The sequence below is a fragment of the Aythya ferina genome, assembly GCF_964211825.1.
Source record: "Aythya ferina genome assembly, chromosome: 3".
Classification (NCBI taxonomy): Eukaryota; Metazoa; Chordata; class Aves; order Anseriformes; family Anatidae; genus Aythya; species Aythya ferina.
The window spans coordinates 77,683,793-77,695,971 of NC_140298.1; the positions used below are offsets into that span (position 1 = coordinate 77,683,793).

Sequence of the window (12,179 nt, forward strand, 5' to 3'; positions counted from 1 at the left end):
ATTTTTTTGTGTGTTTTAAAGGTTTTCTTTATAATTTTTGAGAAAAAGACAAATAATCTCCTGTTATCAGCCTCATTCATTGGTTTCAGTGGATGGTGCCAGTTTATGAGAATGGGTTACTGACTGCATTTATTCATGTTAGGAGAGATCAGAATTTGTAAAGATTTTTCTCTGTGCTGTAGTCTGGCAAATGGGCAAATCTGTAGTAGTGTTGCAGTCCCAGTGTTCTTCTGATCAAAAATTCATGCCTACATTGTAGTGATGTACACATACTCTAGCCATGTCAAGTCCTTTTTATAGAAAAGAAGAGATACACACATTTCTAGTGTGAGACTCATTTCACTTTAAAAGAAACATCTAACAAAGGTCTCTTTTACTGTACCCTAGAAGTGCCTATTTTTTGACAAGCTGTGACATATGTGATGTGAAACCCATTCTTACCACTTCAGACTTTGTTTCTAATGGAGCATTTTGATTTTGCTGGAGGCTGAGATTTCCTCTTTCTCTCTCACACATGGCTGTTGAAGAATATCAGTACCAGTGTTACGCTTCTGTGCTGAATCAGAGAATTTGGAGAAAGTTTACAATCACCATTGAACTAGCCCTTTTGCCATCCTTCTCTGCTGTGTTTAGCTGAGCTGACAAGTGAGTTTGACAGATGTGTCCACTGCTCCAGAAATCCTGCTGGCCATGGCAGAGTTCCCCAGGGTTGTCTTAGGAATACACACTGTTGCATTTAAGGGCCTTTTGGAAAAGGAGCAAATATGCTTCCAGCTAACTAATTCTGTGCCACTAATTGCAGCATGCCATTTTCCATCTGGGTGGCTGAATTACACCTTCTTTACAAGCCCACTGCCATATAGCCTTCTGGTAGAGAGGGTTAGTGCTTACATCAGTACAAAAGACTGCTTAGTTTGCCCTCTATCGTGTGCTAAGAATGTGTTCTTCTTCAGTGCTTCACAGGAGAAAAGAGGAGCTGTTTTTTCTGCCTTTTACTCCTATTTCCACAAAACAGCACAGAGCCCTTTAAAGTCATGCAATCACTTCTTGAATGTATTTTCTGACCGTTTGTGATGATCAGGTGCCCAGAGTACCTGTATCATCATTTTTAAGCTCTGGCAGAAATGAAACTAAACAAACGAGAGCTGAGATTTACCCTAATTTGTCTTCATCTGGAAATGTTAAGTAAGCATGTTACCCTCCTGCAGGTCTCAGTCGGTGGTGGATCCTGGGGTGCTAAAACGCATGGATAAGAATGAGGAAGAAAACATGCAACCTTTGCTTTCCCTTGACTAACAGTTCCTGAGCATCGGGCATGAACTGAGGTGGAAGGCATTGCCTCTCAGCAACAAGCAAACCATCAGGAAGGAGTGTACCAGCTGGAATCCTATTTACTCACATTAATGTAGCATAATGGAAACGGGCAGAAGGCTTTACTATTCTGCCTGAATTCTGGATGCCCTGGGGTGAAAAGGAAGAGGAGAAAGAAGGAAAATAAAATAAAAGGAAATAGAATAAAATAATAATAATAAAAAAGGAATCAATAATTTATTCTGTAAGTGCCAACTTGTTTGTAAATATGATATAATCCTCCACTTTGACTTTGTAAGTTATGGTAAGGAAATGTGATGGAAATAAATGACTATTAATTATATCATTGAAGTACACCATACAAAAGAGAAGAAAATGTGTGCACACACATGCGTGTATACACATAGAGAAACACATACTGGACAAGGAAAAATATCAAAGCCAATTAAATGTTGTCCTTCTTGTAGGAAGCCATACTGCAGCTAACATATTGACTGCTGTTTTGTTCTCTCTCTGCAATGTTCATGTAGTGTGCAAAGATAAAGAGGGAATATAAGAACTTGGAGATGCTGTAACCAGTTGAGTATTTCCTCAATGTAGGAATTTATTTCCAACTAACATTGTGGTTTAGGATTGTGATATAACATAAATCATGTAGCATTGTGAAAAAGATAACAGATGAGCTGGAACCAACTCTTTGACAGCTTTGTTGTTCGGCTATATGAGTCTGTGAGGTTTTTTTCCTTAACTATTTTGTTTACAGTTTGCAAGTAACTTGGCTTGTTACCCTAATCTGGGTGTTTTAATATGGGCCATAACAGAGTTCTCTTGCATTTTGGATGCATGTCAAGAATTTTTCCAGAATTCAGTTCTCCCTTGGAATGAGAAAGTAGTGTAAGAACCATTATCTGAAAGTAAAGCTTGACAGCAGAGCTTAAAAGTTAAGCACTGAATCCTGTGCACTGGGAGACTTGGATACATATATATATATTTTTACCAATCTCTGACAAACTTATAAGGTTACATTGTTAGACAAGTATATTTCACTGAAGGTTTATACAGGAAATCATACCTATTCAATGTACTTAGATATATTATAGATTGTATATTGAGATGATGTCATGAATAATATAATACAACTTTCCATAGAGCAATGGCATTCCACTCCAAACAATATGACTAAGTTGTAGTCAAACATCTCAGCCTACGTTTCTGGGGCACTTTTGTTTTGGTTATAGTGTAAATGTATATATTGAACATGTGCCATAATAGAAAAATACATTTTACCTCAAAAAGGCAACAGTTTTTTCTAGGGATTAAGTCAGCTGAAATGCAGGGGCTGTGTCATCTTTTTTGTGTGCTGATGTGTGTGCAATCTATTGTATACTGAGACAAGAATACATCCTTTAAAATAGCCATGCATTTCTTATTAGGACTTAGCTTTGCAATCAGAATGAGAAGGCACAGGATACTCACCATAACATCTGAATAATTAGAGATATAGAAACAGCATGATCTGGACAATGCAGGGATTACCTGAGAATATGCTCAACAGCTGACCACAATGGAGGAAATAGCTCATAGCTACCCTGCCTCTGAAACTCTGTGGTTTAAACAGTTTCTTCTATTACTTCAGTGATCATTGAAGTTTTAAAGTTACTGGTTGTAGGTCACCTTTTCCTTCCCAGGGTATAAGAATACAGATGTAAGAATAAGTAGGCTGTAAAGAGTTAAGAGAGTGCAGAGTGAAATCTTGGAAATGTGTCATCTCAGAATTTAGCTGTAACTCCTGTGGTGGCAACTTCGGTGTTCCTCAGTGCTAAGACAAGCCAGTCTCTTCTGGCATTAACCTTGATTAGCTCAGGCAGCATGCAGATAAACATCTTGTTCTTGAAACATTGCTAAGTAGAGTATGCCCCAACATGCAATCATATTCCAGAATCTTGTCATCACCTTTCCACTCTCTTGTTTCTGTTTTCATGAAGCATATTATGAAATGCAAAGGGAAAAGATATGTAGCCTGAACTGGAGAAGCGTTTGTCAGAGACAATTCCAGAAGGTGCACATGGGGACTGTAGGTGCCTACATTTTTGCAGTTCATCCTACAAGTTTTCAGTAGTAAAAACTTTTGTATTAGTACTTCTGTGCTTTGAGGGGCTTGAAAGACCAATGATTTCTTATCAGCAATTTTATTCAGTTCTGTTTTTCATGAATCTTGTAACATCATGTTGTATAGGTAAGATATAATTCTAGGGTTTATGTAAGTGCCATAGTTGAACGTATGTTATACATACCCATGCTTATGGCTAGTAGAACTGTGTATTGCCATAGATCTGGTTCTTAAATCCTTGTCAGATCAATAGAAATTTTCTCCTTTAAGGGCTTCAGGTTTTAGTGTTCCACATTTATGCAAACTTTGTCAATGGTGATCAAAATCTTCATGGATGCTTTTGTATACATGAGCCAAACCTTGGTGTAAACCAGCACAATGCTGACTGCAGAGTACACTGGCTGTCTGGTCAGAAAATGCCTCTTAAATCCTGATGGAGTATCTTTGTAGGAAAATATACCTGCTCAATTGTATGAAGCTTCTGCACACCAGCTGATAAATTTGTTTTGTTTGTGAATCCTTTACTTATGCATTTATCTGTAATTTATGTAATGTTTTCTGGTGCCTGAGTTCAGCTTGCAGTAATGAGTATTAATATATTATTTTCAGATAACGAAAGTAGGATATACTAGAAATTTGCTTAACTGGGTCCTCATCTTTCACCAAGAACAAAAGTACTTTCTCAGTAAGATCCTCACTGTTAAAGAGTTGGCATAGAGGTCTTCTTGGCTGCAGTTTTCATTTCACTGAAACAAATTCTTGCAGTTGTAACTGCAGTTGTGATAGTGGATGAGAATCTGAAAATGGGTAAGAAAAATAATTATCCTTCACATGCTCTCAGTATTCTTTGAAGACATTTCTCTTTTAGAGAAATTTCTCTCATTAGAGTACATAATGGGTTTACTCCTTTCCCTTGCTTCCTGTAGAAAATCATTATACGTAGGTCAATTTTTAATAGCCAAAATTTGGACTGAAAACTTTTTCCAATCTTTATTATTGTAGGAGTTGATGTTGAATTTTATAGCAGAATTGAAGTGCTAAAAATAGAATTCAGATGCTTGGGAAGGTCATTTCTATTTCTTACCTTTGATGTATATTGGGTAGAATAAATCTTGTTGTGCTTATGCATGCTGATATGCATATCAAAAAAATAATCCTGCAATATGAGGAACTTAGTGGAAAGACTTGATACACCTGTCCAAGCAGCTAAGTAAAATAAATAAATAAATAAGCAAACAAATAAATAAATAAAGGACAGGAAAAGTGTAAAATAGTTTTATGCCTTTGGTAAGATCCCCAAATGTTCCCCTAAACAGTATTTCTTTCATGAAAGACTTGAATGAAAATATATGGAGGGGTCATGGAAACTTTCATGCTCAAAGACTTGGTCCTGTAATCACAGATGTACAAGTCTATTGGCTTTATAAAGACAGGTAATCAGTCACTCTAAGCTCCAATAAACATGCAGGCTCCCAATAGTTATTAAATGTAAAATAGCTTTAATATGTCTTTACAGAAGTGTAAATTTATTGTATAGCATATTTAAAAAGATGTTTTGCACTCTGCAAACATACTATGTCTAGACACAAAGGATATTTACAGAGGTGTACATAAGCAAAACACAAAATTAAAAAAAATAGGAGTAGAAGGTACCTCAAGAAGTCAGCTGCATTGATGTGTGGAAGAGCAGTTTTGCTTCAGTTGTGTCTCTCTTAAGGAATTGTTTTTACTCAGTACATTACATAGAATGTTCTTTTTATCATTTAAACAAATCACAGCAAAGCCTAAGCACAATACCTGATAAAATTGTAATTTGAGAGTATTTTGTTAATGTATTTATGATTTACCTGCTCTCTTTGGGAAATGAAAAAGTACTCTTGCCAAGAGTAATAATTCTACCATTTAGAATTATCTGGGAAACATTTTGCAATAAGCTCTGGTCATGTCCCTGTATTATACTTTTTCTGTTATTATCAATGTAAGTAATTGTTCAGATTTTTGAAAAAGTCATGTTTGGAAGAGCGTGCAAGAGAGAAATAAGGCTTCAGAATTTTGTTTAGAATATTAAAATATTCTTTGGGGCTGGGATGATAATCTTTATTTGCCTCTGGGGAAAGTACTTTTGAACTATCAACAACATTGGGTACTGGGACAAATATGTAAGATGAATGTCAGTGCGAAACAAAACAAAAAAAAACAAAACAAAAAACAAGGGAAAAAGTCTCAAAGCATTGTACTAAAAAATCACATGGTTGGCTATGATTGGTAATGTCATTTTAATGAAAGGCATTTTGTGAGTAGCTTTAGAGCATGGACTTGTGGTGCTGCAAATAGTACTTTCATCCACAAAGTTCAAAGTTTTCTTGGTTTCACACTATGAAATCAAGAAAATAATAGTTATCCCATTTCTCAGGTAGCAAAATAGAAACACAGCCACTTAGATATATTCAAATCTCAATAAAAGACATTTGTGTTAAGTTTATGTATGGCAAAAGTGACACTTTAATCACTCAGACTAGTTTGAACTCAAAGAGAGAAAATATCTTGTATGAAAACAATGTCTGGCTGCTGATTCAGTCATGACTAGTTTCCTTAGAAAAACCCTAAATATTTTAGCTTGAGCCCTTTACAAAACAGAGATGGTCTGTTTGAGCTATATCTGAATGTACATGCCTTTTGCTGAGGAATTGGTAAAAAGGGTATGTCCCCAAAATGCAATGCCTTTGTTCTCCATGTAAGTGATGGAAAAAATATAAATTAATTCTGAAGACCTGATCCCGAAGACTTCACATCCTGGTTGCCTGACAGAGAACTCTGAACTTGGCAAGGGACGATCTCCTCTTAAGGGCCTTGAAACGTATTTATGTCCTATTAATTATACAGGGAACATTGGCATTTAATTTAAAGGCATCCTGAAATGACCTCAAAAGTGCAGGCTAGGTAGGTAGGACCCCACATCCTGTATTGCCTTGTAACCTTCAATGATGCTGTGTCAAGGGTCTGTATTTAGCATATTAACCTGGAAATATCCTTTAGTCTGTATTTCAACTTTCAGTTGTGTGGGAATTTTTTCATATCAGATTTTGAGACCTTGATTTGTTTCCTTCATATGGATCTGTATCTGCAAAAAAATGACATTGACCCCTGTTTGAATGCACAACTTGCAATATGATTTTGCTGTTAAAAAATAACAACTAGTGGTATGCTGGGCATTGGTGCAGTTGAGACATAGGTCAAAAGCTCCCACTACTTTGTCATTCATTCTCCAGTGTTTTGTGTGTATATACTGTTTTGATTGATGGCAGGTATACCAAACTCATATGATATGAGTTAAAAATAATAAAAAAAAAACTTTCTGCAGTGAGTTCAAAACCCGAGTTGGTGCTATTGCTGTGGAATTCAACTGGGAAGGAAATATTGTGTATAAGCAAAACAGAGGGAACAAGGGAAGATGTTGATGCTTCCTTATGGCACATTGTTTATGTTAAAACATGGCCAAAGTATTTGTCTACCAAACTCTGGTCAGTCAGCTCTTTTGTTTCAGAATCAGTCACACACAATAAATCCTCTCTAATAAAGGTGTTACAAAACTTCTATTTGCTGTTAGCAGAGAGTTCACTACCACAGCATTGACATTATCTGAACAGCAGACAAACAGTGGGGGTTAATTAGGATTTGTATTTGATATGGAAATGTTGCTCTGATTCCTTAAGAGGCTGCTGTGTCATCAGCAATGCACAGCAGTGCCTGAAGGCAAACATCTCAAGTTGGGTCCCTTGGTTAATAAAAATTTAAGGGGAGAAAAAAGCAAAGGGAGAAATAATAGAAAAAAAAAAAAAAAGAAAAAAGGTAAAACACGTTAATTAAAAAGAGAAGCTGGCCTGCACTGGAAAGTCAGATGAATGGCAAAAATGATGCAAGGCAATTTGTATGAACACAGAAGAGAATCTGTGGCCATCTTGTGTCCACCATCTACATTATGAGCAGTGTTCCCATTTTTCACACTGTTTCACTTGTATGGTCACGATGGGCTTTTCTGAATCTTTAGAAGATGCTTTGAATTACTGTGTGAAATCACAGGTAGAGTGGCTGAGCTTGTGAACATGGCTTAATGGATCAGTGCATGCCACCAGATCCTCACCTAGAGATGGGACCTGGGCTGTCTCAGACTTGGTCACCTGGAGAAATACACAAACTGCAGTGTTCTGCCTGGCTGAAGAAACCGTGCAGGGAGAGAAGGAAAGGAGCCACATGCCTGTATGGAAAAGTGGGAGGCCTGTGGAAGAAAGGATGATGGGTAGACGGAGTGAACAGATCAGTCAATGGAACATAAAGGGGAAGGAGGCTTTCACTTGCTCTGCAATTAATTTTAAAAAGGCCTTAAAAAGCTCAACAGCACATCTGTCATCAGAAGAGAGAGAACTTCTTTCTCTCCTTCCAACACAAAGTTGGTTTTGATGCATTTAAACCTCATGTGTATGCTAGGCCTGAATTGTGTCTGCTGCTGTTGTTTTCACGGCGGGTGTTGGGATGTGAGTATTGCATACATGTAACATGCGTATTCATAAACCTGTCCAGAGGAAGAGAAGGAAGAGATGCTCAACAGGTTCCTGCTGTGGAGGTAATGTCACTGGAGAACTCAGCACTTGTTTGGATTAAAGTCTGTCTTGTCCTGACATCCACATCTGCACCTCCTCTGTGCAGAAAGCTGTGAGTGTTTTAAGTGGAGTGGGGACCCCTCAAATGCACCTCGGTGTCTTGTGCTAATTATGCAGCCTTCAAGCTGTGGCTGGTGATGTGTTCTGTGTCTTTAAACAGGTTTGCTGGTGATGTTAATAGTAGCCATTAGTCACCAAGGGTGGAGATGATTTAAAGAAAACTGACAATTATAAGCATTCCACTTAAATCTAAAAATACTAAATTGGTGATTACTACAAGTAATGCCTAAGATTATAATAACATAAAAGGGTTTCAGGGTTTGGTTGCACTGTATCATTGACAAGACATATTGCATGATCACTTTCCCTGAAATATATTTTTTCCTGAGGTTATACAGGATGTACATCCTGTATATACATCCTGTATATACATACAGGATATGAGGATATACATCTTTCATGCATCAGTGGCTGAAGAAACTAAATAATAGAAATTGTGATTCTAAAACTGTAAATATATTCTGAGGGGTAGATGCAGAATACCTGACAGTTTTAAAAAATGTTTTGCAGTTAACTATCTTTCAACTTGACAATACTGTCACTTTAAAATCAGTTGGCTCTATCTTTTTCATCCTATGGACTCGTGTGAAATGCATCCTGCAAACCTTTCCCAGGTTTGCATCCATTCTTCTCTTACCCCCTTGCATTGCAGAATGTTCTGTTTTCTGTACATATTTTATTCTGTGAATAACTGGAAAAAACTATAACAGACTAACAAACAAAAAATGCAACAAACAAAACACTAATGATCTGCAGACTGGAGCTTGAGAATTTCTGTTTAAAGTATTTCCCTTACAGAAATCCCTGGTAACGGAGTGAAATGGGAAAGGAGAGCAGTGGCTGACCTCCCCTTATAGGAATACAAAAAAAGATTCTGACTAGAAGTCCACAAAAGTCTAGATAGACAATCACCTGAGACAGCTCTTGCGATTTAAGATGTTGCCTTTCTGAGACTGCTAATTATCACTCCAGCTGGGGATCACTGCCCCAACATGTTAGCAGCAGTAGATTATGGAAGTACTCCTGTTCCAATGAATGCTGTACACAGCTCACACTGACTGTTGGTTCTCCTCTCATAGACATATAAAATATTCATATAATCATTAAAACAACTCTGTTATGAGAATGGTGATTAACAGCTAGTCATGGCAACATCTGAAACTGCCGTAGCTAGATTGCCTATCTGTGCCTTAGGGCTCTCATGATCTGTAGTACTTGTGTAGCAGCAACCACCGAATAATTTTTTTTTTTTTTTTTTTTTGCATGCAACAATCTACTTTGGAGCCTTACAGAAAACCCTGTAACACCGTATCAAGAATTGAAAAATTACAGAAGTAGTTTTGAAACAGCTCTTTCGTCCTCAGGATTAGTTTTGTTTGTTCATTTTTAAATTAGTATTATTAGGACTCAGGGGGTCTGAGATCTGTAAAGCCAGGATGAGTCTATCAATCATGTTCTCTCTATGTATATTTTCAATAAGTATTCTCTTTTCAAAACTTGTTGTCAGTTTGAATTTCATTATTGGACCTATTAAGATTTTTAATTTTGTTTTGCTGTGTTCCAACATGAAATCAGAAGATTAAGCAACTTTGTGAAATATGTCACTCTTTATATTGTATATTTAAATATCATAAGTTCTCTGTGATCAATGGGCTGCTTTGGAGAGTACTCCTACAATCATTGTTGGATACTGAGGATGGCATTGGATGACATTCTGTTAAATAAAATATGACCAAATGAAAATTAAAATACATATATATTTTTGTGTTTGTACATGGGAGTGTTTGTCTAGCTTGCTAGCGCTAAATTAATTGAACTGATTGGTAAATCAGCATGTACATTTTTTTCCCCATTATTTATTTCATTTTATTTTATTTTATTTATTTATTTATTTATTTATTTTTCTGGTAACTATCTCTTTCTAGCCTACCATCTCTTTTTGCCCTATAGTAAAATTTAGAGAGCTAACATATTGCACCTTTACAATGATATTGTGGATTGTACCTTTTGGAAGCCTGCAGGTCATGAATGCCCTCTCAGATGAAGCTCATGAAGAGGAATAGTAAAAGAAAAGCTTATTTTTTCCTCAAAGATTCTTCCTTCTCTTCTGTCTCTAACATCTGTGCTGTGTAATCTAGTGTGGTTTTCATGATCATTGAGATCATTGACTTTTCTTTTGATGTTGCACCAGGAAGAATTGGTATTAGCTCCAAATAGAGCTAATCCTTTTTTCAGGTTAATGTTCTCAAGAAAGAGTAGCCAGAGCAGGACAGCACAGACTATGTGAAGTTGAAGCAGTGCCAGTTGAGCAGCCATATTTCATTCTAGATTTCATTTTTCTTACAAGTGGGAAAGACCATAAATAATAGTTGTGTGTCTATGTGCTTCTCCACTGTTCTTTCTGTGCCATTCCTCACTTCAGGCATAAAGACACATTTTCTGTACATTTTCGATATCTTTAGTGTAGAAAGATTTTTATAAAAATTGTGCTGAAGTAACTTTCTATTTCATACACAATTTCAGCTGTATACTCAGAAACATCCCTTACACAAATTCTACAAGGTATAACTTCCCAAGAAGAAGTACAGATTTCCTGATTGCTTTGCTGAAAAAAATATCCAGTGTCTTATCTACGTGGGAATGTAATCCTTCATTTCCTGGGCAACGTGAAGTATACGGTATAGAAGCCGTTGCTGCACAAGGGTTCATTTCATCATTACAACTGTAACAAGACAGATCTCAATACATCTCTCTGCTCCCTTTGAAATCACTTGCTCACTATCTCACTTGCTCACTCACTCACCTCCCTCATACTGAGCAAACTTACAGCTCCTGTAAGATGGTGTGGCTTTATGCAATACCTCCATCAGTACAGCACTTCAAGTTACAGCCACTATTGATTTGTAAGTTTCTAGGCTGCTTTGCCCTGAAAACAAAGTGACCCCACAGTGTGTATGCAAGTGTGTGTGTGTGTACATATATGTCTGCTTATCTATTCTGATCTCCTGTTTTGGAACCGTATTACCAGTTTCAGTTATTTTTTTGGGAAAAATACAAAGGCCTCAAAGCTGGTATGTGACAGGACAGAGTGACATGCCCAATTAGCCCAGCCCTGCTGTGGGAGCTGCCTGAAGCATCCTGCAGCTTGTGTGCAACTGTGGCACCTTTGTTTCCTACCAGAGGTGACCAGGCTGTGGTCTGGAGGATGGGGGAAGCCTTGCATTTGGCCTGAGGGAACCAGGTTGCAATGTGCACCTACAGTAGGGCAACAGGGATAGTTTAAATGTGTGGAACCATCAAAACAGGTGGGTGGGCAGAGGACAATGATGCTACTATCTCCTCTAATGGCAAGCACAGCAAGCCCTTGCTGTCAGACACGAGTGTTTCTATATGGGCAGGAGGTTGTACAAATCTTCCACCCACATGCAGAGTGTCAGTGTTGCTCCCACCTCCATAGAAACATGGTGTATCAAAGACTCATCTGGAGGATTAATTACTGATCATGCAACCTCAACTTTGGTGCAGGTTACAATAGCACTGTAATGGTGTAGGATTCAGGAATTGCTAGTGAAACCAGGAGCAGTGCTATTAATTTCAATAGTACTGGTGGTGTTTAATCAACTCTGCATGTTTGTATTATGTGCAATAGACACAAGTAAATGTTTACAAAGCTGAAGGTTCTTTATGCCAGTAGAAAATAAAGTATTTTGCCTCATTGCCTACATGTGTCTTGACAGGGCTGGTTTCATTCTCACAAGCTGAGTAGCGGGAAAAAAAGAGCATTTGGCCTTCTTGACATGTACAGATGGTTGGCTGGTCAAAAGCACTTCCAGCACCTGAACCCTGACTGACAGAGCGTTCCTTCCCCTCTGGATAGATTACCAGGCTGTCAAGAAATTGTTCTGCCCTTCATCCATCAATTTAACTGTTGAAGACTCTGGAGATTAACAACTGAGAAAGTGTATATGCATCAAAAATATGTCACGCTTATCAAAATGGAGATAATATTTTAAGAACTACCATTCTCTTCTATTCACATC

The 12,179-nt window shown here is 37.4% G+C and overlaps 1 protein-coding gene across 1 annotated transcript in view; it reads left to right on the forward strand.

Moving 5' to 3' along the window:
• Nucleotides 1-9,888, forward strand: part of CLVS2 (clavesin 2) — a 59,297-nt gene extending 49,409 nt beyond the window's left edge. The window contains exon 5 of the mRNA XM_084515654.1: nucleotides 1,209-9,888. Coding sequence (XP_084371780.1) covers nucleotides 1,209-1,296 — 88 coding nt within the window. The 3' untranslated portion in view covers nucleotides 1,297-9,888. The remainder of the gene's footprint in view (nucleotides 1-1,208) is intronic.
• Nucleotides 9,889-12,179: the final 2,291 nt, after the last annotated feature.